At 40.6% G+C, this 23,858-nt stretch overlaps 4 protein-coding genes across 11 annotated transcripts; 3 read left to right on the top strand and 1 right to left on the bottom strand.

Annotated features, from left to right (window-relative positions):
• The first annotated feature begins 15 nt into the window (after window positions 1-15).
• Window positions 16-7,320, top strand: LOC116921904. 4 transcript variants are annotated; one of them, XM_032928270.2, is made up of 4 exons: window positions 16-217; window positions 4,546-5,344; window positions 5,576-5,846; window positions 5,968-7,320. In XM_032928270.2, the coding sequence occupies exons 2-4, from the start codon at window positions 4,740-4,742 to the stop codon at window positions 6,280-6,282; spliced, it is 1,191 nt and encodes a 396-aa protein (XP_032784161.2). In that variant the 5' UTR covers window positions 16-217; window positions 4,546-4,739; the 3' UTR covers window positions 6,283-7,320. The 4 variants fall into 4 exon arrangements, with proteins under 4 accessions (XP_032784161.2, XP_032784160.2, XP_045028439.1 ...); XM_032928269.2 differs by having other exon boundaries at window positions 24-217; window positions 5,573-5,846; XM_045172504.1 differs by having other exon boundaries at window positions 24-217; window positions 4,550-5,344; window positions 5,573-5,846.
• Window positions 7,321-8,673: 1,353 nt separating this feature from the next.
• LOC116921912 (TATA box-binding protein-associated factor RNA polymerase I subunit B) lies at window positions 8,674-13,761 on the top strand. Of its 3 annotated transcripts, XM_045172493.1 has the most exons (10): window positions 8,674-8,996; window positions 9,066-9,386; window positions 10,694-10,811; window positions 10,880-11,204; window positions 11,266-11,371; window positions 11,428-11,531; window positions 11,593-11,820; window positions 11,905-12,152; window positions 12,231-12,352; window positions 12,426-13,761. In XM_045172493.1, the coding sequence occupies exons 2-10, from the start codon at window positions 9,270-9,272 to the stop codon at window positions 13,560-13,562; spliced, it is 2,505 nt and encodes an 834-aa protein (XP_045028428.1). In that variant the 5' UTR covers window positions 8,674-8,996; window positions 9,066-9,269; the 3' UTR covers window positions 13,563-13,761. The 3 variants fall into 3 exon arrangements, with proteins under 3 accessions (XP_045028428.1, XP_032784169.1, XP_045028429.1); XM_032928278.2 differs by having other exon boundaries at window positions 8,674-9,386; XM_045172494.1 differs by lacking the exons at window positions 8,674-8,996; window positions 9,066-9,386 and adding an exon at window positions 10,258-10,619.
• Window positions 13,434-18,209, bottom strand: LOC116921911 (erythroid differentiation-related factor 1). Its single transcript, XM_032928277.2, has 16 exons — window positions 17,391-18,209; window positions 17,156-17,331; window positions 17,031-17,092; window positions 16,757-16,954; window positions 16,573-16,684; window positions 16,397-16,505; window positions 16,180-16,322; window positions 15,952-16,113; window positions 15,783-15,881; window positions 15,104-15,708; window positions 14,799-15,028; window positions 14,558-14,704; window positions 14,340-14,494; window positions 14,125-14,285; window positions 13,848-14,064; window positions 13,434-13,776 (listed from the first exon to the last, which is right to left on the bottom strand). Exons 1-16 carry the CDS (start codon window positions 18,084-18,086, stop codon window positions 13,635-13,637), a joined length of 3,414 nt encoding a protein of 1,137 aa, XP_032784168.2. The 5' UTR covers window positions 18,087-18,209; the 3' UTR covers window positions 13,434-13,634.
• On the top strand, window positions 16,867-23,655 carry LOC116921916. 3 transcript variants are annotated; one of them, XM_032928283.2, is made up of 5 exons: window positions 16,867-17,006; window positions 18,461-18,767; window positions 20,338-20,874; window positions 22,387-22,593; window positions 22,685-23,655. In XM_032928283.2, exons 3-5 carry the CDS (start codon window positions 20,376-20,378, stop codon window positions 23,110-23,112), a joined length of 1,134 nt encoding a protein of 377 aa, XP_032784174.1. In that variant the 5' UTR covers window positions 16,867-17,006; window positions 18,461-18,767; window positions 20,338-20,375; the 3' UTR covers window positions 23,113-23,655. The 3 variants fall into 3 exon arrangements, with proteins under 3 accessions (XP_032784174.1, XP_045028440.1, XP_032784175.1); XM_045172505.1 differs by lacking the exon at window positions 16,867-17,006 and adding an exon at window positions 18,214-18,336; XM_032928284.2 differs by lacking the exons at window positions 16,867-17,006; window positions 18,461-18,767 and adding an exon at window positions 19,924-20,220.
• Window positions 23,656-23,858: the final 203 nt, after the last annotated feature.

Genomic DNA, 23,858 nt, shown 5'->3' on the forward strand with positions numbered 1-23,858 from the left:
CCCTATTCCTCACACTGTCGGCGCATTCAGCGCAGTCCAGTCACGAACGAAATCGTTCTCTGTCTTCCTCCTTTTATTTTCCTCCACTTAAAATTTTCCTCCACTCTTTAAGTTTCTCTTAGTGTTTGAAAAAAAGTTTACGTTCGTATTCTACAACGCAATCGAGACTCCAACACGTTGTTCTTCACAGGAAAAAAAAAGTCGGTGCTCGTAATCGGTGAGTAATCACTTTTTGTTCTTTTCCTTTCGTCACGAACTTGGTCAATCGAAAAGAGAGACAACCAAACAAAACATGAAACATTCCCTTTTTTTAATAATCATTGCGAAATGGGAGGCGGATTGTGTTTCACGATTGAGAAATGGGGACAACGCAACAAAAACTCGCGCGTTGATTCGCTTGTTCTCAATGCCTGTTGTGAATGTGTGTGCGAATGTGGTTGTCTCGCCCGATGGCAGACTGGAGGACTCATTTGTTTTTGTTGTCCGTGGTGCGTGACGTCATCTTGATAACTCGCTCCCTCCCCCCGTCAATTCTTTTTTGTCGGATCCCGCAGGAAAAAAAATTGTTTTTCAATCCGAACGTTGGGTGAAGATTTTAACGAGCACGTTTTTCTTTTTTTTTTTGCGTTACAACTAGTGTCGAGTGTTAAGTCACCATGGTCAACAAAGTTCATTTAGCTAGAAATGGTAATCTAGATTCTGTGCATAATCGCAGTTAAAGAACAGGATCGTTGAACGAGAACAGGTTCAACATATTCGAATGGCTTCCGCTCTTCTTAGATAATGAGACAATGAACTCTTTTTTTTTTCTTTCTTCTCTATGATTGCAAATGCCGTTTCAAAAAATGTTTGCATGACGACGTGAATCACGACAAGTATCAAAGAGGCCTACCATTTGCACGTGTCTTTCCCGCCCCCCTTTTTTTTCGAGTGATAACTAAAAATAGCTGTGAACTCAACTTTGTGTTTTTTTTTCTGGGTAGATTGCACGACCTACCTAAAAAGTTTTGACTTTTTCAAAACCCAAAAAAAAAAAATTCAAAATGGCCGTCGTTTTTTTCCCGGGAGTCTGTGACAACTGTTGGCCCCACAGACTGTTGCTACCGGCGATTAAATAACATACCCTACACCACAAACGAAAGTTCGCTCTCGATCTTCCGTCAAGTATGCGTGAAAAGACACGATTTTACCATTAGCTCGTTCGAGTTGAAAGCCCCTCTTTTTTGGCAGACAAACGACTTTTGCAGTTTTTTTTTTACCTTTTTTTCTTTAGTTTTTCTTAGTAGCCGAATACGAATTAAAGAAACTATGACACAATACAATAAAAAAAAAGACGGTCATGGTTGATACGTTAAAGAGTTGTTCAACCATCCCTGACCCACATCAAACGATTATTTTGACCAAAATTGTTATTCATGGTAATTTTTTTATTAGCACCCAGTAACAACAAGTGGCGCTTTTTTTTAAATTTCAGAACGATCTACCAGATGGTCGCATGTCTTTTCGTTCATCATCCGATCGTTAAAATGTTAACATTCTCTTTTTTTAAACAACGTCCAGTTTATTCATTATTCATGACTTGATTAGAATTCCTTGCAAAAAAGAACAAAAATTCGCATAGACTCGAGTTCATTTACTTTTTCCTCCCCTATATCCCCCACCCTTTTTCTAAAAAAAACATGAAACAGCTGCGTGTGCTCGTTAAGTTTCGTCATTTGCAACCGTCACGTCATTATCCCGAAAGATGCCCAAAACATTTTGTTTCCTACTCTCTTTGCAGTGAACCACACCCACTTGTTGATTTGTTTTTCACTTGACGAGCAAAACAGTCGCTTCAGTGGGGAGAGAAGAAAAGAAAAAAACGAGATAAAAAACAAAAATGGACGACACAATTCGTATTTGCCTAGTTTCCTTTTTTAGAAACCCTGAATTTTAAATCTATTATACCCAATGCTCTACGACGTGATTAAGATTACGGATGTCCATTGTTTATCTCTTAAAAGGTCGACCGTCGAACGAAATCTTTTTTTAAAAAACGTACCTAGTCCACTCGGGCCCACAGCCTTCCCAAAAGCGTTTAAGAAATCGATCGTCATGTAACAGTGTCAATGTTTAATTTTTTTTTTGAAACGTCCAAATTTGGAGGGGGGCATTGTCAATGGATAACATCAGAAAAATGTCGCAGTTGGAAACACTTTATTTTATGGTTGCGTGTTTATCGACTTTGAACTTCGTAACGGACGGCCATTTTGATTGTTGAATCATTTTTAAATTTTTTATTTTTAACATTTTAATTATTTCAATTGAGTCATTTTTTTTTTTTTTTTAAAGAAACAAAAAGGTCAGCTGCGGAAGGATTTCAGTTGATGATAAACCCATGTGTAACATAAACACAGAATCTCCTTCTTCTTCTTAGTCTTCTTGCAATAGATAATAACCAATTGAAAAAAGAAACAAACAACTCATGTGGTAAAACGGTTCGTTGACCGACATGTTTCGTGTACACGCCCTGAAGAGTGCGATGAACTTTGCGGGGTTGTTTTTTTTTTTTTTAAATTTCATATCTGCGCGTGTGAAAATTTTTTTTGCGCGATTTGTTTTGCGAAAGAGGAACCCTCTTTTTCCCCCCCTTTTGTTAGACCCTTCGGAAGATGAGGGGGGGAAGTGCTTCTTCCACAAGAGTATAACAATCCGTCACGCTGAACGTGGACAATAGACGAAGAAGAACCCCTTAAAGATATTTTTCTACAACGCATATCCCCCCCATCCCTTTCGCCTATTATAAATGCACCCCCTAAAAACCGGTTTACCTGCCTTTTTTCTTGCGAACGACGTAAACATGTTTGCCAAAAAAAAAGTGTTGTGTGTGTTTTTTTACAACAGTGTTGTGCAGCACGAAACCCCTTTTTCGGTGGTGACTTAACGATCCTCCATGTTTTGTAACCTTGACCATTTCCTTCCCCCCTTTCTCGCCAAAGTTGTTTTTGTGTGTGTGTGTGCGTCAACCGATTTTTGGCCAAAACGGCATTTTGATCAACATTCGATTAGATGGAGAAATGTAGAATAAAGGGACGTTGGTTAAAACTAGTAGAATAAAAAATGTGTTTGCCACAACTCCTCCCTTTTTAATGGCAATTTTATTGGCGAATTTTTTCCTAATTCTCACGGGCCAGGTCATTGGCATTTGATGAATTTCAGTTCTTTAGAATAACTGAGTGGAGGGAAAAAAAAGAAAATTACTTTGAATCCACCGTGATTCCCGCGTGACTCGTACACACGTCTAGCGCTAGATAACGAAGACATCATAGATGCAACGAGTCATGAGAGAAAACTAGTTAGTGCAAGCTTCAATCCGGTGCTCGCTGTTTGTCTGTTCTTGTTTTATTTCATTTTTAATGACCTCACGACCCACCTGTCACACACACACACGAAGACTAGAAGAGGAATGGAATTATTCAAAGCCATGGCAAAAGTAAAACAAAAATATCTAAGTAAAGAGAAAATGAACCAATCCGACTGGTTTCATTAGCGTACAAGGTATAAAGATCTAACTGTTGTCATAGTCTACAAAATCGATAATCTCGATTGTTTGATTGGTTTGCCATGTTATCTCGCTCCGTGTCATTCGATCAGCTGTAAAAATAGTCTTACTTTTTTATTGACAACAAGTTATGTTTCTTCTGGGTTTTGAACGACGTCAAATAGGATCTGAATCTGTGACGTCAATAAGAGAATTCCACACACACACCTGGTGTGTCGTACCTGAGAAACGTCGGCAAAGGTTTCGACAAGGGCAAACAGCTCGGCGTCATAGAGAAAGATGGCGGCAATCTTTTAACAAATATTTTTATTTTGCTGTTCTATTTTTAGATAGTGTGCCACCACAAAACCTACTGTACTAGACACACACACACACACAAAAGTTTGATAATATGCAAGTGAGGCGAAAGCTGATTATCATTCCCGTCTGCCTTTTTTTTATTTTTTACAACGTGTGGCGCCATTAGAAATTGAAAACGAAATTCAAGAAAAGGCAGCTTTGAAATTCATGTTCCCGCATTCGCCTTTAGGATACCAATGCGATATTCATCATAGGGGGGGATATATTTTATTCAGCAAAAGAAAACTAATTTTTAGACGCTGCATTTTATTTTTTAATGGCGCACAAAACAAAAAAATCGACCGCAAATGACAGATGGATCGTGTTATTTTTATACTGAAGGAGAAGAAGAAGAATAAAGGGACTAACCACCGCATATGTGATGATGATTACCCATGAGGGGGAGGGCCTCCCCCCTTTGCGTATATCTCCGCGCTGATGGTATTATCGCGTGATCCCATTATTACATCATCCATCAAAAAAGGGAATACCGTTTTTTTCTCATCCCTAGCGCAATTTTTTTTGTTGTTGGAGCGAACACACAAAAAAAAACTCCTAGGATATTAAACCGCGATCGTTACCTGAAATTATAAATTTTATATTTTTTTCGTAACGCCCTTCAATCAATTGTTTTTCTTACTTATTTATTTTTAATTCTTTTCTAGATAGCTGTTGAATTATGATGCGAACGCAGTGACGATGCACTCGGTCGACCATTTCGGATGTTCCAGTGATTTTTTGTTCGCATCATAACCTTCCCTGGCGGCGATTTTTCCAATTAAAAAACCAAAAAACCAAAAACGGAAGACGTACACAAACAATTGTTCTCTCTTTCTGTGTTCCAAGAAACGCGAATAATATGATGGATTTTGAGAAGATGGAGAGTTCCAGGAATTGCGTCGTGATGGATGACGGACCAGTTGATGGCACCCCAGATTCGCCGATTGATTTGAGCCAACTTTCGACCAGGTGCCGTAGCGTCGACCTCACCAACCGATCCGTATCCGAAAGCTGTTTGGCACCTGCGGCGGCTGTTGCCGCCAAAAAACGAAGGATTCACGGATTTAAAGATCCCCTTCCGCCGCCGGCCTTGGCCGAGCACAGCGCTGCCGATTCGCTCAAATATCGATCCATGTCTCACGCCGATATTGCCGGATACAGGACGCCCTGGTTATCGGGTGATTTGCCAGAGTCGAAACCTGCCAATTTATCCGCCCCCGCGGAGAAATCGACTGCCACCTCATCCGCCTCGGCGGCCGAGACGTTAAAATTCCGATGCATGAGTGAATCACGACTGGCCGGGTCGGGCAACACGACCTTTCATCCGGCAACACACTCAGGGAACAGCTCGTCGTCTAGAAAGCATTTTACGAGCAATTCGGACCTTCTCCGAACGGCCACTGATAACAGTCAACTGGAATTCCTTTTGCGACGGACAGCCTCTGAATCTGTCCTTCCATCCAGGTGAGATTACCATATCTCGGCTTTTTTATTTTATTTTATTTTATTTTATTTTTTTTTTTTGTATTTGAAAGTTGTCCCACCATGTCCAGTCTCGGGAGAAAGTCCCCCAATTAAAAAAAAAATTTCAAAACTATTTTAACGAGCACGGCGTGAGTGGATACCGTCGGTTAGAACTCGTTTTCTCGTAGATGTATTAATGCCGTGTTTTTTGTTGTTGTTGTATTGTAGCAGGTCAGGAGAGCCGGCCGGATCTGCAGCCATGGAGATGTTGATGCGACAACAGCAGATGATTCAGCATCACTATCAACAATTGCTGGTGCAGCAACAGCAAGATGGAAGCGAAGCGGGCAGTTCGAGTAGTTCGTCTTCGTCATCTTACCTGTCGTCAGCATCACCTTGGCTCCTCGGGCTTTTTGGCTACGGTTACACGCAGATGCTGCAATCGTTTCAAGCCGCACAGCAACAACAGATTGCCACCGATCCAGCAACCGGTTCCGGACAGGTACGATACTCGTTTTCTCTCCTCTCCTCCACCTCTGTGTGTGTGTCTGTGTGGGAAGAGGAAAGATTTATGATCACTACTTTAACCGAATAGATAATAATCATAATAATATTAATGGCAGATTTCGGGTGGGCCGAGCTCACCGGCTGTCGCGGCATCCATCAGCGGATCGGACGGTGAAGGCGAGATGGAAGAGGAGGACATGGACGCTGGCGGGTTCTCTCACGGCAAGAAACGCTCACCTCGAGCTCTGACGGGCAAACACGTCAAGCTGGGCACTGGAGCTAGCCCCACGACGTTGAACACGTTACGGCTGAAAATTCAGGAGCGTCAACGCATGAAACTCGTCAAGAAATCTATTCCGTCTGGGTCGGCTTTCGCATCCGCTGCGGCCGCTAAAAAGAATGGAACAAAACTCAAGAGTCGAGCCAAGTAGCGATAACAACATCAATGTTGTGAAGGGGGGGGATGGGATGTTTCGGAAATTCAGGGTGAAAACATTTGGCGTTTTCTTTTGTTTCATTTTTTTTTTGTCATATTTATCGAGTTGAAAAAGAAAAAAAAAAAATATTAAATTGAATTCCAGTATGGCGTTCCGCTATATCTCGAGTCTTCCGGATCAAAGTGGCCAATTTATTATTATATCTTTTTGTTGTATATCCTCATTTTTTTTTTTTTTTTATTGTCCGGAATTAATGGCTTTTCACAATTCGATTTTTTCCATGAGAAAAAATGTAGACCCTTAATGAAGAACCCAGTCATTCCAGCTCAGTCTACGACAAAAAAAAAAATGCAGAAAACTTATGTTGATAAAAAAAAGGGGAAAGAAACAAAACAAGTTGAATCAACCAATCAAAAAATCTCTTTTCTTACCTTTTTTTTTTTTTTGCTTGTTTTGTTTAATTAAAAAAAAAATGTTGAAAGACGGACTATCCAGTGACGTAGATGAGAATCTAAAACAGTACTTTTTTGTTTTTCTTTCTTTTTTTGTTAAAACAAAAACAAAAATTTGCCTCAGGATGTCCATAAAGTTTTTAAGAGCCCGCCGATCTCATTTTTTGTTTTTTTTTTCGATCCCGTTGAATCATTAGATTCCCAATATGATTCGGCGATTTATCTCTTGTACGCGTATTGTGTAAAAAAAAAAAAAAAAAAAAAGGAATTGTGGATCATTTTCTAATATTTTTCTTTTCTCGGCTCATCTGCAAAAATTTCGCATCGAAAAAGTGCGCCATGCGGACCAAACATAAAAAAAAAAAAATGTCTGAATTGTTTTGTTTTTTTGCGTTCCCACATAAACTGTGTCTGTAAAGAAAATTACTGCGCCTCATGTTATTTTCCATTTGTCACGCTGGCGTTGCTGTATAACTGTGTGTTCAACTATCAATAAGCGATTGGGAAATGTCTGTACAGATTTCTTGCGCCATGAATACATTTCCAACTGTTCCTTTTAAATAGAAAAAACAAACAAAAACAAACGAAAATGTTTATGTGTTACGTGTACTAGTACACGTTCTGTTGTGTGCGCACTGATTTGATGATGGCGCAGACTTTAGTCTGGTCTCCCCTCTCCTTCCGTTGCGATCGTCACACGCGAGTTCGTTGTAACTGTGGGAGTAACTAACATTTTTTTTTCTTTGATCGCGGGAAAAAAGAGAATTAAAAAAAAAAAAAAATGAAAAATCCCGAGACTGGAACAAGGCTTAGCGTTACGCAATGGTTTTGTTTCGTTGAATAACGAGGGATTGATTTTGTTTTTTTTTCCTCAAACCACACAATGATGCAACAATGTTCCGGATCATTGAATTTATTCTTTTATTCGTTGTTTTTCCTTTTTTTTTTCCGTTCTTGTAGCGGTTCGATTCACATAAATGATTTCCGGTTTTTCCTCAGGGCTGACGTTTTTCGATAATAAAAAATATAAATTCTTATACTATATCTTTGGAATGTAATTCTTCCAAAAGCCTGAACAGGTCTCTGGCGCGGAAAAGTGCAAACTCATTTGAATAAGAAGCCGGTTGGATCCAGTTCGCCCGTACTGGGAAAGAGAATGACTGCGACGAGACAACAGACCATGTCAAGCCGTTCAGCACAGAGAAGAGAGTTTTATTCTTTTTTGTTGCAGGATGGGGTGTCTGGCAGTGCCAGATAAGCAGATACGGGCAAAAAAAAGAAACAGTCGTGTTCCTTGATATATACGTGTGTATTTTTTTATTTGCATAAACACGGGAAATTTTGCAAATTGTCACATCTAGCGACAAACGCGTGAATTTGTTGCATCAAGTGTACATAGCGGTAAGTGAACGAATGTGCTCGAAGGTTCGTTCCTTTTGAAGATCACGTGATTCTTATATGGAGACTTTAGTGACATATTTTTTACGCCCCATAGGCTTCTGATTTTTATTACCTAATAGCCCTTTTACTTTAGATTTTATTTTCCTCTGTAACGGTGCTAGATTCACTATTTCCATCTATCGGTCGTTTTCACAAAGTTCAAGAATTGGAAATGTTCAGTTAAATTCAATGGTAATTTCATGTGCAAGTTTGTGTTCGTTGATTTTTTTAAAACACAAAACATAATATGAAAATATTTGAAACTGTAATCTTTTTCTTTTCTTGTTGCATTTCTAGCATTCATTTGTTAATAATCAATTGCACAATGACATCAAATTTTCAGACAAGGCTGGGTATTGGAAAATGGTAAGTTTTATTTTATTTTTTTAAATAAAAAAATTGTGTATTCTAGAACCCGTCCGTTTCCAAATTTCGCAATTTTTTTTGCCATTTTTGCTGAATCGTACATTAACGCAGTGGCAGTGTGGCACCATTGCACAGTGTGTCTCTCAATAAACGGAAGCCATGTTTCAGCTTTCAGGCAAAACTTTTGAGTATTGCTAGTTACACATTTTTTATTTATTTCTAAGACTGTTTAGTGGTAAAAAGAAAAAGGGCCAACAGTAAAGGCTATAAACTGTTTCACTTCAGTTTACTTGACAATTGACACTTCACGACAGTTGACATTGACAGTTAAAGACTTAAAGTTGTTGACATTTTACCGCAGGCAGCTAGCATATATTGAGCCTTAGGTCCACTTCACACATCAAAGGCATTAGCCAAGATAAGTGGCGTCGAAGAATCGAAATCTTCAAAGTGTGATTTAAAAATTATAATTTTGAAAGTTTAATTACTTTAAGATTACAATTCTTCTCTCCTGAATAGCGTCTGTCACAAAAGTTAAATAACCTTAAAGGCAATCGGTCGTTTAACTCAAATTGTTGCAAGAAAAATCGAGGGAAACTCCGACGTTAACTTGCTTTCTTTTCTACATGTCAAGTGCAGAAAGGGTAGTTGTTCATCCCCTACAGTGAAATTTCTTTGCTTTCTGTTCAAAAAGCATAAAAAATAGCATCTAACGTATTTGAAATGGAAGAAGAACAAGTCCAAGCACAAATTTTGTCTGGCCCAGATGGGGACAACTCAAATGACTGTGTCTCAAGTAAGGAAACATCTAGCAACATGCCTCAACCAGCACGAAAAGAAGTGAGTGATAAGAAAGTATTCAAGCTTTATCCTTCTTGTTTTCTAGAGAATTTATTTTTGCAGTATCCACAAAAAAAAAAAGTGCACCTGTTTTCCTTACTGTTAATAAAAACTAATGTGGCACAATGTTACCACATAATAAATTTTTTGAGGCTAAATTGCTTGTTGGGATTAATAGAAAATCTAGATTTTTCAAATTTGTAGTGTGTTGCTGGATGTAGAAATATGCATAACAAAAATTTTATTTAGAAACCACTGGCTCATCAACAGTAACCACCTTCATTATCAATTCTTTATCAAGTTTTAATGTGTAATAAAATATAATAAAAGTAGTAACAATAGGTACATTTCCGAAGTTTTCAAGCTTCTTACTAAAGAAATTGCATAAGGCTCAAGACAATTTTTTAGTACAACAATATGTAAATTTTGCGTCGGACTGAAACCATTGGGGAAAATAGAATCACTCCTGTTATAATAATTCTTCACTCCCGTGAACTCATGGTTGCCCTTTGATCTGAATATAAAATCCTCCTCTCAAAAATAAATTAGGAAAGAAGTTTTATTTTATTTAGAAACCCGCAACAGTTGGGGTTTTGGGATAAAATCACGTTTCTTCTTCCCGTTTTCTTCACATTATTTCCCTTATAGTTTTTGAGTAAGTTTTGAAAACTTGATAAATAGGAAAATTTGCCATATAAAATTAGGACAAAAAAAGTTTTTGTGTGCGCCTTGTTGTATTCAGCCTTCATCGGAAGATCAAATGCCTCTCGCAAAGTCGCAAAGTAATTTCATCACCGTTACAGACGATACAAAACATATCGCCTAAAATATCGATTATCGTTGAAATGTTTTTATAGCCGCTACTATTATCCGTTTGCGCCGTTTTGGCGCTTTAACTCACGTTGAAAACTGTAGGCTGCATTTTACGCTCGTGGTTCATGCTTATTGCATTTGAACATGTGTTTACAATCTTTCCCGGTTTTCTTTTGATGTTTTTCCAAAATCTTTTTAAGTTAGAGTATTAGTCATTGTTTCATAATGTACAGCATGTGTAGTTAATCTGTATTATATGACCTCCAAGTGATAGAAATAATTTAGTCTTGAGCGATCTTGCACGTAAAATCTAAAATGAATAGGCACAGTGAAAAGTACACGTGCATCGAGTGCGGGAAAAGTGTTTTCCACCAAGTCGATGGCCGACAAGTTTGTTCAGAGTGCCTTACTGTTGTTCCCGTATGAAAAGTTTTCCCCTAAAAGAATTGCTGGAAACCAACTTTGTGATAACAACTGATTTCATTTGTTTTCAGGATCACATTGAAGAAGAGTGTGAAGATTTTGGACAGAGAAATCAGAGTATTTACACCCCATCGTTGAAAAGTCAGGCTGCCAAAACTGCCAAGCAAATCAAAATTGACGAAAAAAACAGTAAGCTTCTACTGACTAAAATTTATTTTATTTTTTGTTAACAGTTTTGTACTTAATCTAAACTATAGAACTGATTCAAGAATGGTGTTTGTACGACGGTTTCAACTTCATCCTTATCAAGATGACTGATGCATTGATTAGGTGTGGAGCGAATCCTAAAATCAAACAATGTGTACACCAACTGTGGGCTGCATACTTGGCCCGAATTAAAATTGCATATTGCGAATACCCAGTTGCAGCTCCAGCTTACAATGAACAAGAGGAGGAAGCAATCATTGATGAAGAACAATCAATATTACCAAACTGGTTTTCTCAAACTACTGACCAAGGATCGCAGGAAGGAAAGAATAAAAATGATGAACCCAAGGATTTGTTGTTTGCCCCCAAAAAAATGTAAGTACTTGTTGTTATTAATGTTTGGGTAAAAATTTAATTCTCTTTTGAATTCTTGAAGGGCCATGACGTGTAGGACCTACTACAGAAAGAAAGATCAGTTGGTAGACACCCCCGATGAAGAATTGTCACTGAGCGAAAAGCGCACGAAAAGACGGAAAATCAAGGTATGCTTCCGTTGTCTAGTCGAATTAAGTTAGATTATTCAACCATGCCATTTCAGAGTTCCTACATGAAACTGGCGCTTAGCGGAGCAGACACCGACATAGAACGGGCGGAATCACTGAAGGAGGCTGAGGCAGAGGCTAAGGCAAAAAAAAGAACAAAGTAAATTCATATCGTATACGTGAAAAGGAATTTTTTCAAGTATTTTTTTTTAAATGTATAGCGTTTACCAATTACCCCGCATGTATACCATGAAACATGCAGTTCCTGAATGCTTTCCTGAGGGTGAACTATATACTGACCTTCTTCGAGCAAAAAAGACGAAAGACTATACAGCTCCCAAAACAACTTATAACGATCCAGAGTATATGACGCTGCATAAACTTTTGGCGTTTCTTCACGGGGCCCTTCTCATGAAAGGTGAAGTAATATCCTACGGCGACTTGTCAAGGTGATGATTTTTTTTTTTTTTTCTGCTCCAGTTCATCATTTTCTAATTTCTGGGCTATGCTTTAAAATTCATGCTCCGTGACAGATGGGTACGTGAAGGCCATATACCATTGTACGCAGCGCATCGACTTTTACCGCCTACGATGCCGGTTAGTCGGACGGATTCGCTGGTATTGGGAGGTCTTTCATCTAGTCGCTCTGAAGGGGCTCCAAACTCGAGAATTTTTCGCCAAAACACAGCCCGGCTTTTAACGATGTTAAATATTTCATTGGTGCCAAAGCCTCCAGCTTATTTGTTGGCATCTAAAGTCATACGTGATCTGCAGTTACCTGGTTTGTGTTTACGTGTTTCTTAAGCCCAATTTATTTTATTTACCTAATATAGGGCTTTATTTACCATTTGGAAAACAGATGAACTGATCGTATTTGTGAGACATTTTGATAAGCTTGTTTCAGAAAGCAATCTTGATGAATGGAAGCTGTCTCCGTTTGGCAATAAGGTTGACCGTCAGACCATTTACGCCGCCGCCTTGGTAATGACATTTGACAGCATTCAAACATAATAGATTTTTGTTAGCTAAGTTTTGTATGTATTTTTTGTGTTAGGTTCTCGTCTCTATAAAGTTTGTCATGGGTCTAGATGGAACAACGGAGTACAAAATATCCGATTTTGCCGCGAAATACAACGAGTTACTGAAATTAAAGCCCTCCTCCGGCTTCTCTCGCAGACAAGCCTCCGCCGAAAATGGAAATGACGACTATGAAAGCCACCAGCCAGCAACTTCGGACATAAAACCCTTGTTTGTGTGGAAGGAATGGGTTCGTTTCATCGAGTATCGGCGGATCTCCATTGAACGCACGCATGTCCCTACTGCAATCCGGAAAGAATTGTTGGACAAAATGGATCCTGAATACGTCCTTCGTTATGCCGAAAACGAAGGTTTCTTGCTTTGCAATAGCAGTACCGAGGAGCCACCGGAAAAAGAAAAAGCCCTTTTATCTTTTATTAAAAAACTTTCTGAAACCTACCCAAAACCGTTCACGCCTACGAAAAGAATTCCGAGCTTTCGTCCGTGTATCCTGGGCACACATGGTTTGGCTGAGCAATTGATTGAATTCGACGAATCGAAATATGGTCTACTTAAGCAAGATTTTTCCTCTTCGTCGTTGGTGTTCGCACGGAATCCAAGAGTTTTAGCCAGTGCCCTTAAGAAGGCCAATCCTCCACATAGTCTAAAAATGCAGAAAGGTCCTGCCTATAAAGAGGCCAGACTAACGACGCCCTTTATCAACTCACGTTGCGCTGTCCAGTCAAAGAACGCGCGGACTCCATACGGCGAGACAAACCGCTACGGCGCTAAAATGTTGGAGTTACATCCTGAGATTGTACCTGTTTCCGCCTTGTCTGACGAAGAAGGCGAAGAAGATGACGATAATTGTACCCAACCAGAGCCTAGTCTTCTACTATTCCAACCAGCAGCTGTTTACTGGACAACCTCGGCTATAGCTAAACTTATGTCAATCAACGAATGGGATTTATTCGCTGTTGGGTTGCCCCCCACATTTTTGTGGATGCTGAAGCTTATCTGTGAAAGCATTGAAGAAAGCCCAAGAGATTTTTATATTCCGTTTAATTATGTGGAGACTCTGATAATGTTTAGACGTACGGAACTCAAACACACCCTTTCAGACGGTAAATCTATGAAACGCCGACTGCTTGGGGCATTGAGGACAGACATTTAGCTGGAGAGAAATTGTATCATAAGAGTATATGCAGTGTCGATCATCAACTCCCACGGTTGTGGTATTCACATTTCAAAATTTGTCAACAGAGAGCTGGAACTCACTCAATTCCATCACTGTTCTAGCTAGTTGTATGTGCCAATCAGATTGCTTGATGTTGCACTTCAGCGAGATGGAATACATGTTTCGGAAATTCTCAGCATCCGCGTTATTACTAATGTAATTATGGTAAAAAGGTAAATATGATGAAAGAAATATTCTTCAAAGCTAATAACAATTGCTTACGGTTTTTTAGCGCTTCTAGACAACTTGGTCAATTGCAGTAGCGTCGACTGTATCCTTGAGCACATCAACGTCATACATTCTAATGTTTTAGTTTCGAGACTAGTAGGATCGCCACCAATGTTAGAATCAACTAGTGCTGCCAGAGCTCCCTTAGTCGAAAGATAGCAATTCAGAATAGATTGCAGGACACGCATCTTAGAGACGACGCCCGTCAGACCTGAAAACAATATAAAATCTAGAGGTTAATTGCACATTTAAAGAAGTAGGTGGATTATACGTTTGAACTGGAACTCGTAAATGCCGGCTTTCTCAAGTTGCAGTCTTATGACTTCGTCCCAATGTTCGAGTTGATTAAATATTGTGTTGGCATTTGAGTAGTGCTGCTCGGCGATCACTCGGACATTTCTCCCATTAATTATAGATTCACCATCGCCATTCCTATTGATGGCGATCGTTAACTGTCGTACAAAAGATGGAGATTATTTTAAATACCGATAAGTGTCGTGATGGAGTGATGCTAAGCGGTAATGGCAAGTGGCTGCTCGATATTGGAGCAATGGTAGACGTGAATCGGCTGTTTCACCCTCGCTTAAAGCGATACAATTTTCTAGAAGTTGAATGATCTCTGCTTCCACTTCTTCTCTCGACTAGATAGGGCAATGTTGAACAAATTATTAAATTTTGACAAACACAGATATACAATTCTTTACCTTAATGCTGAGTGGTGCAAAATCTTGTAACAAGGATGCCAACGTGAAGTGAACGCTGGTGTAATCCCAAATTATAGCATCCCAAATTCCAGTGTTGAGCTCTCGACGCTCCAAAGCGTCCAACGCCTGTTTATAGCACTGCAACGCCTGTCCGATGGACAAACGATCAACAAAAAATCAAAAGGTAGTAAAACAAACAAGCAAATTTATCGGCGACATCGTTTCACTTATTGCTTCTTACTTTGGAGTAACATCTCCATTCAGCTAGACTGGCTTCCTTCTTCTCAGCAGGTGCCAGAGCACGTGCTTGAAGACGATGTAACTTCGCCAAATTGCAGGAAAGGAGAGCTAAATTGACGTTATCGTTGATTGTGCGGAAGACAGACCTTCCTTCTTCAAGATGTTGCTGGCTGATTTGATACAATTCGACGAATTTGCGCTTCCAGTCTGCGCCTCCTTCCTCCATCACAGCTGAAATGCAGTGATGATAAAGAAATCTCAACTTGCAAAATGCATTAATTGTAACCACAGGAAATTAAGTTTTACCGGATGCTTTGCTCATGAAAAATACGCCCATTTCGTTGCAAACATTTCCCAAACGTTTGGCGAAACTGAAGACGTCGGAAGCGCTGCTCGATTCCAGTGCACTAAAAGAGGCAAGAGCCAGACGATAATGCTCCAAGCTGAACTGCAATGCTTCATGAAGGGACGTTGGGTATTGGAAGTAATCTTCTAACGTGTTTTCAAGCTGCAAATTTGTAAGCAGCCGAAGAAGTCGTTCGTTGACTGAGCTCCGCTCAACCGACTGAGGCGGACTTGCTACTTCATTCCACCGTTGCACCATAGAGAAGTACACGTCTCCAGCTAAACCTAAGGCATGGCTTTGAAGCGAGACGGAACTAGTCGAATTACGAGGTACACAAGGTTGAGGTAAGCCCGGCAATGGCAAACCAGGAGGATCTAGATGAACCCATAGTAAAGCAGCCATTCTAAGATGAGATAAAATTTTCTCCGGTTCTGAGAGGCAATTCTTTCTTGCTTCTTCGGCAAGCGTTATGTGGGCCAAACGGCATTTTTCCATTAGAAGCCTCCAGTATTGCTGCTTCCACTCATTCTGTGGCTCTTTAGACATCAATGAACCACTGATGCCACTGGAACAAAAATAAAGACATGTTTAGTAAAAAAAGCCAAACAAGTGCACAAAGAGCCATTGAGTTTAACTTACTCTAGAGGAGGTTGTTTTAACGTCTGATATGGCATCGGAATTGGTTTCAGCGGAGAGGCCAACGAGGGCTCTTCTTCAGAAGGCTTTGCAGATTTACTCCTTTAATTATCGGGAAATTCGATACGTTATTCATTAGTACTTAAACTATGGCTTCAACGATTTGACTCACTGGTCACTAAGGAATTCAAGAGCTTCGACTGCATGTTGAAGGGCAAAGGTGCAACGTTGTTCCCAATTGTCTCCGACAGTGGGTCTCACATTTCTACGGACATTCTCTTCCTCTGCTCGGACCTGTTGCGGGGTCGACAGCGCTGCCACGTCAACGGATGCTCTACATGGTAGCACGGAAAGGTAAAACCATGCTCTACACTGATTATCATCGATGAAAGTTAATTACGAGAACTGATCTCCCATTGAAGGTTCTTCCCAATCATCTGCCCATTCTTCTTCCACCTCTTCTGGATTCTCCTCAGTCTCAGGAACTTTCAACGACGTTGGCAAATAGACGTCAGATACATAGTACAAGGCAGCCGTGGCGATCTAGAAAGAAAAACAACCCTCAAAATAGGAAAAGAGTAACAGGATGACATGATTTGTCATCCAGATAATAATACCTGAGGATATTTGGCAGCATCCAGGAGTGAAAGGCAGTTCTTGAGCAAAGCTAATACGGTCCCTTGATGCCGTTTCCAATCGCTGGACATTTTCAAGTTACGCGCCACTCTGCGAGCAAAACACGCCCGTTTGTATCATGATCAAACTACCTATTAATTATATCTTTAATATTTACTTGAAAAGCAACATAGCAACTGGTGTCGTAAACGGATTCTGGTTTATATCTTCATTTAAATCGTTGCACAAAGAAGTAAGATCGTAGAGTTTTACTATGTCATCATCTTTCGCTGTTTCACGATCGAGACAAAAGAAATTATATAATTCAATTAATAAAAACAAAACAAACAAACAAAGAATACCTTTAAATAACCAATAAGTGTGACCGGCTTTTGTGGCTTTCGACTTTAGAAAAGAGAGAATATTTTGTGCAACATCTTTTATAATGCCGGGTTTGAACTGTGATCCTGGCAAGCGTGGCAAATCGTCAGTTTTGATAAGTTCATATTTTTGTACCAATCCACCCAAGTGGTAACACATTACAACTTCAGGGACATTGCCTTTAAAACGAAAATTTTTATTATTAGTTATCGACTCACGTGATACTTGCAGGTAATATAAATTTGGATAGTTTACACATCAAGTTATCCAGCCAATAGTCCAGCCCTGTTAGCACATTGATTGGTTTTGACATGTCTCTGTAAAACAATTAGGAATGTTTATTTTACACTTTTGAACTGTACTGCAGACTCTTATCCCACCGTAAGCGAAGAGAAAGGCAGGGATGAGTACCACCGCCAAAAATAGGCATGTCTGTACCGATTAACATTCTCAAATCTTCAAATGTCCATATAATGTTCTTTGAAAATTGAGGTAAGGTATCATCATGCACATTATTTTCTTCCTGGGCAGGATCTCCAAGGGGATCAGTTATAGGCTAAAACAGAAACCACAAATGTTGTTAAGAATTACAAGAATCACATATTCAAGTGTTACTTGAACTTGGTGATTTCTGTCTTGAACTTGGGTTTCAGTGTTTTGTGATTCATTGAGTGCTATGCTGTGACAGAGAAACTTTGAAATGAGGTTTTGCTGCTGCAAGTAATCACGACTGTGTCGACTGGGTTTCTTTTCTGAAGCTTTTTGTTTTGCACGACAAGAGGCAAACATGTGCTCTAAATAAAATTTCTTCAGCCATCCCCATTCATTTTCAGCTGCTCTGAGCAGATGAGTATGGATATCAAACTCGTCAAGTAAAAGGGTATTTCCAACACGATGCACCATCATACTCACAGCTCCTTTACTGTATGGTATTTTTAGGAGCTTTTTTATATTCTCTGCATCACTCACTACATCCACTTCACCCATAGAGTCCAAAAACGAGGAAGCCATGTGAAAACTGGCAAAATCATTTGATTTCGGATTTCTAGACACTGCCGGTCCCACAATTTTTCTGGGTTGGCTCAGCAACCAATTAGGTGGTGGTGTGTTCAAGTCAGTATTGCTCTGCAATAAAGATAATTGTGGAGGGACACTAACTGTTGAATGCAAATCAAAAGCAAACGATTTGATCCTCTTTCCTTCGTTTTCATATTCTGAATCTTTATTTAGCGATGGGCGATAAATATCAATTGTCAAATTGTTAGTATGGCTGCTATCCATTGGCAGCTCACTAGCCTTTTTTTCGTCCATTTCGCGCGATTTTATTATTATAACTGTTTCAAATAAGTCATACCGAACAAGAAATTACCTCCGTGTGCTACCCGTTTTTTCTCGGGAACTTTCGGGTACTTTCGAATACGAATCAAAACAAACGCCCCTTCTTGCTAGTTTCGCATTTACCCCTGGTTTGCGTGGTTGTTTTGTTTATCAGAAACAGACATAGACATTACAGTGAGCATTGAATGCAGACAGTTGTCTCGGACGTCAGCTAGTTGAAACAGTAATTCTATTGCTTCTTTACTGTACAAATACGTCCTATTGTTTTTGGGAGGAGAGGAAACGGATCGATCAAGAGTCATGACTGCAGAATACTAATAGAAATCATTTACTTTCATTATTTTCAGGCCACCAGGGATGTTGTTTTCATTTGTTTTTATGAGTGAATTGCGCCGAGTCCAAGGCGGGGACTACGAACAGCGCAATCGCTCTGGAACTCCCCTGTTTTTTCAGTAAACTACAAGAGTGGAACTTCAGCGACTGAATACCACAACATCTCCACAGTCGGTAAACTCGTGTTGCATGGGCTGTGAAGGACAAACGCGTCGCCGATTTGCTTGTGCTATTGTTCCTTGATTGAACTCCATCATTATAAGCTGCACCTACGTCATGACTCATCACCATCGCCGTCAGTTGGCCAGTTGAGAGATTGTGGTAAGTGTATGCAAACTTATTCTGGGATCACGTCCATTTTTTTCCCCTTCCAATTCTTTTCCTTATAAATCAGCTGTGACGCTCATCAATTAGTCCGTCTGTATGCTGGGATCGTAGAAAGGCTTTCGAGGCACGTAGCACAGTGTTGACGAGTTGTGTTATCTAATTAAGAAGCCTCTAACCAAAACGTGATCGGAAAGCAACGAAAAAAAAAAACCATATAAACGGCTTTTGGAGCATCCGGTTGTCATAGCATGCGGAGACTTTCAATCTTCCGATCTTTTATGCGGTAGACACGGTCCTAGATGGCCATCTGGGGTGCACGGCCATTAATAACGTCCAGTCTCGCGGACACAGATTCTAATCAAAGTGAGTACTTGCACGTCATATAACCGGCGTTGCATGTTTCCCGCAACTCTAAAATGAAAAGCTTGGAATTGGGAAACCAGCCAAGCAAGGTAATCGGGTAAACAATTTAACTGCTGCCGGTGAAAATCAAGGTAATACAGAAAGTGCACAAGTTACGTCGGCATCGATCCCACTTTCCGATAATTCGGTTTGCTATTGATTGAACGAGCAAGTTGTCTTGTTAATGGTCATCATGCTGTGTTAGCTGAATAGACACGAAAAAGTAGCATGGGACCAACTGAGTCGTGTAACTTGCGCTATTTTTACGCCCCGCCGAGTCCAATCGACCTTTTCTACCTATTTATGTGTGTGGCATTAATCAAAATCGGCCTGGGTGTTCTTTGTGAGACATTTATTTTTTGAGGTTCAGCGAACGGCTGAAGTCGATATATTTGATGTATTATGCAGTGAGACGATGTATTGTGGAGCGAGTAACATGAGACGAGGACTAGGGCTTGTACTGAAGTGTGTATATCTTGCAGCACCAAGTGGTGGAGAGCTCCGATTCTTGTAGAATACAGCACGAGGCAGTAGGAGGAGCAAGAAGAGAAGCTGTTAAGAGAGGAAAAATCAATACCATACACGGAACTCTAACTCTAACCTAACGACCGAAGGGCTAAAAATGGGGAAAAAAGAGCAAACCGGAAAGAGAAAAGGAAAAAAAAAAAAAACTAAAATAAAAGAAAGAAATCGCTCGGATCTACGCACATATGGTATATCGAGAGCCAAAAAAAAAAAAACAAAAAAAAAACGCATAAAGTGGGAAACCCTGTGTCAGGAGATGAAACCGAAAAGTTGAAAGACAGATTCCTATTCATCTTGTGCGTGCGCATGAAATGAGTTGATGTTGCTGAATATACAGACGTGCAGCTATAAAGAATTCTTGGCGCTGCATTCGACCGCATCTTGTACACTCCCACACGCATTCACAGCATTCCTTCTGATCATTTCCACCGGTATCGATAGAGCACGTCATTTGTTGAATGGGCTGATACGATCAGACTGCGCAGCATTCACCAGCACGTGATGTATCGTCCGTCTAAGGGTAGTCATAAAATAAAAAATTACCTTACTTGATAGTCCGCCACTCTAGTGTTCTCTATGTCAATCGATTTTTTTATGTTCTAAACTGTCTATGTCTTACTCTTTTGGAACGAAACAGGGGGAAAATAAGCCGATTTTGAAGTGTAATTGCTATTCATGGCTTCGGGCGGATTGAACTCTACAGGCGCCAGTGGAGTCAATAACGGAATGAATAGTCCTCGTATTCAAGTGAGCTTACCGACCAATTTAAAGATGCCACCGCGTTCACCGAGCCGTGAGTCGGTTGCCACCGAAATGTCTGTCTCCAGCAGCTACCTGTCCGAATGTGGATGGCAGAACAAACTACCGGCACATCTGAGCTTCCTGAAAGCCGTACCAGAAAACCAGCAATTATCAGCGTATCTGACACCGAATCGCGGGCCAAGTCCGATACCCGGCAGTGGCGGTGGACGTTTCCTTCGAGTGCCCGGCGCTTCTTCCGTCGGAGGTCGATCCATGGACGGTGGCCTTGGCATCGGTTGGTGGGAAGAGGAAACGGATCTTAACGTCATCAAAAATTTCTCGAATCTGTCCAAAGCCCTCGGACTGCAGAAGAGCTTCAGCACGGGTGATATCGTCTCCCTCGATGATTCCGGATTGCCTGTTCACAACAGTGGTATGTTATCCATTTTGACTATTTCTTTCTGTCCTTTCCTACGGCTTACGGTCTATTTATATACATAAGTTTTATCGACTACACATGAGCGAAAGAAGAAAAAAAAAGGGGGCAAAAAAATGGAGCTGTCTTTCAAGTCTTAAGGTGAAATGTTTTTCGTTTCTTATTCGTGCCACTGTACACAGACAATGGGCCAACATTGTGTTGTCGTGTAGGAACAACTTGGGGCCCTTGTGCGCATAAACAAAAAGCCTGGGCTCAACGTCTGTGTATAACATGTCGGTAGGGAACGGGACTGTAGGCAGACCACAGCCAAAAGAGCTTTATCGATCGCGTCTTGGAATAATTGTCAATCCAGTAGCGTCCGTGCTCACCGTCGGCTGTCTCCATCACCTAGTCCGAATGGGAAACGAGGCTCTCGGTTTTTCTTTTTCTTGAGCTATTTGGCTTTTTCTCTGTCCCTTCCTTTATATTCCTACCTTGTTGTAGAGGCGAGCTTCTTGGCCCCCCCTCGAATACTTTCTTTTGTGTTGTTGTATGCGATAAGCCAACATATAGTCAGTGTTCGTCATCTCCTCCAAACGAGGGTGCACTTGACATGTTCGCGCCTAGAAGATCCTGCCGTTGGGTCGTTTCCTCTGCATTTCTTTTTGTAGTTAAGGCCAAAAGGGCTGGGTCTTCGGTCGGGACCTCTATAACATCAAAACAAAGGAGCCCATTTTGTTATCGATTTCTTCACTTTTTGTTCCACTATTTAAGAGATAATTTTGCTACGCAGAAGGAAGAGCCCGCGCTATTACATTCTGAAATTATAATCACTCTGCTAATGGACGCTGGTACTTTGGGTCTATTTTTAAGCGGCTCAGTGGCTTTTGGTCAACGAGATTATGTCAACGATTCGGCTGTGCCGAACAGGGGATTACCGAGAGATAGAAAAACGATGCGGGGATCCCTTTGGCAGCTAAAGCAAAGAACAAAATGTGCTTTTTCTAAGGAATAAAAAATCTATTTCGATTCAAATACTATGGGAAACAGATGAAAAGCTACACTTCAAAAGAAATGGCCGCATTTTGGTATTCAAAATGCGACAAAAGTTTCTTCTTTATTGTCTCTTTGGTCTTTACGATGGCCCAGTCCACCCACCTTCGTCCAACCTCCCTGTCCTCCCTCTTTCGTTTCAGCCTTTGCATTGTCGAGACAGTGGAAGCCGGCGAAATATTGATTCAGCGCCTGATGGTAGAAAAATTGCAATATATGCGTGGAAACGGATGGCAAAGCAATTTACCCATTCCTTCTTTGACACCAGGAGTTGTCATCCGTTCGTTCAATCTGAATCTGCCATGCCGACAGACATTTTCTTTTGTCTAGAACAATGGCTAAAAATTGGGTTTGAATTTAGCTTTTACGTAGTTATAAATGGCACCATTTTGTATTAGAACAATAGTGCGTGATTTGATTGTGAATTTTAAACGTGTTGCTAATGTTTGGTGTTACATCGAAACGAATAACTAGGTGGAGCGTTGAGGGCGTGTGTGTCGGAAGTGGCCATGGGCGGGATTCAACAACAATACGAGCGAATGCATCCTGTTTTCGGAATGGGCTCCCGCTCTTTATCGACTTGGGTGGCAGTGGGAGATGGCGCAGCCGTTCAGATCTCATCGCAGCTTCCCTCTCCCCAAGGCCGTCCCACTTCTGTTCACGTTGACGCCAGCAAAGCCGGTTAGATTTTTCACTCCGCTTTTGCTAATAGGCTGGAAAACAAATAACTGTACGACAAAAGTAACGATTTTCGATATTTCCATGTCAACAGATGCAGCAGCTTTCTGTGGCGGAGTGACATTCACGCCGGCCGATCTCATCCTCAACTTAAACAAGCGTGTGAGACAGTGTTACATCCGGCGCCGACTCCTGACAACCTACAAGGCGCTGGAGCGTCTCTCGCAGAGCCAATTTAACCTCGATCAAATTGCCGCCGTTGCCGAGGCTGCCAGCCAGGTAGATTCCATCCAGTCGGAACAGTCACAACAGCAGCCTTTCGCTACCGGCGACGAATCGTTGAGTGCCAAAGCCGGGCCTGGTGGTCATTCTTCCCCGCTGGACGCGACGTGGATTAAGAGCGCCCTCACTCTCAATGACGTCGAACGTGATCAGGGTCGGCCTCTGTCGAAATATATGAGAAATATGATGATTTTCAACTGGCTGCATACATTAGAGGACGGCCCAACTGAAATGCTCTAACGTGTCTCAATCAACGAGCTAGAACGACGAATACCGACAAAACGTTGTCAGGACTCGTTTGAAAAATACGAAGAGAGAAAGAGCTTCATTCCAGTTGGATGTAGAGATCTACGATCCGAAATCCGATTTCTCCAACTGCGACGTAAAAGCAAAACGAACATGACGGTATCTCTTTCAGCGAATGATTTATTTTCATATACTGTATGTTGCACTTATTTGTGTGTCTACTTTTCCATTTCACGATTTATTCTTCTTCTTTATAAACGGACCGCATTGTTCGATTTAAAATATATAACACTCATTTTCGGCTTTCAGCGCCGGTGGCTTATTCTACTACGATTTTATTGTCTGTATCTTTGTTTTTGCCGTTATTTAATTTCTTTTTTCTCAATTCAAGTAGCAGCAGAAGAAAGAACAAGTCTGAAAAAAAGTTAGACTTTTGGGTAAGAACGTGCAAGACCGGCCATTTCTGCGAATGATCTTTAAAACGCTACTTGAAAATGATCTGCAAAATTACTCAACCAATACAAGCTGCGAATTCAAGTTTACCCTAAATCAACTTCACGTTGCGCTCAAGGCCGTTCTTCTTTGAATTGTGTACATAATGATACGTCCAAATCGTAAGTTTAAAACTTGGAAAGATAAGATTACAAATTAGACACCTTTATGAAAATGTTTTAACCACAATTGTTTCGTTTCTTCTGAAAATAATAACATCAACAATTTTTGAAGAGTTACACAGATGC

This window comes from Daphnia magna, linkage group LG4 (genome assembly GCF_020631705.1).
Source record: "Daphnia magna isolate NIES linkage group LG4, ASM2063170v1.1, whole genome shotgun sequence".
NCBI classification, from domain to species: domain Eukaryota; kingdom Metazoa; phylum Arthropoda; class Branchiopoda; order Diplostraca; family Daphniidae; genus Daphnia; species Daphnia magna.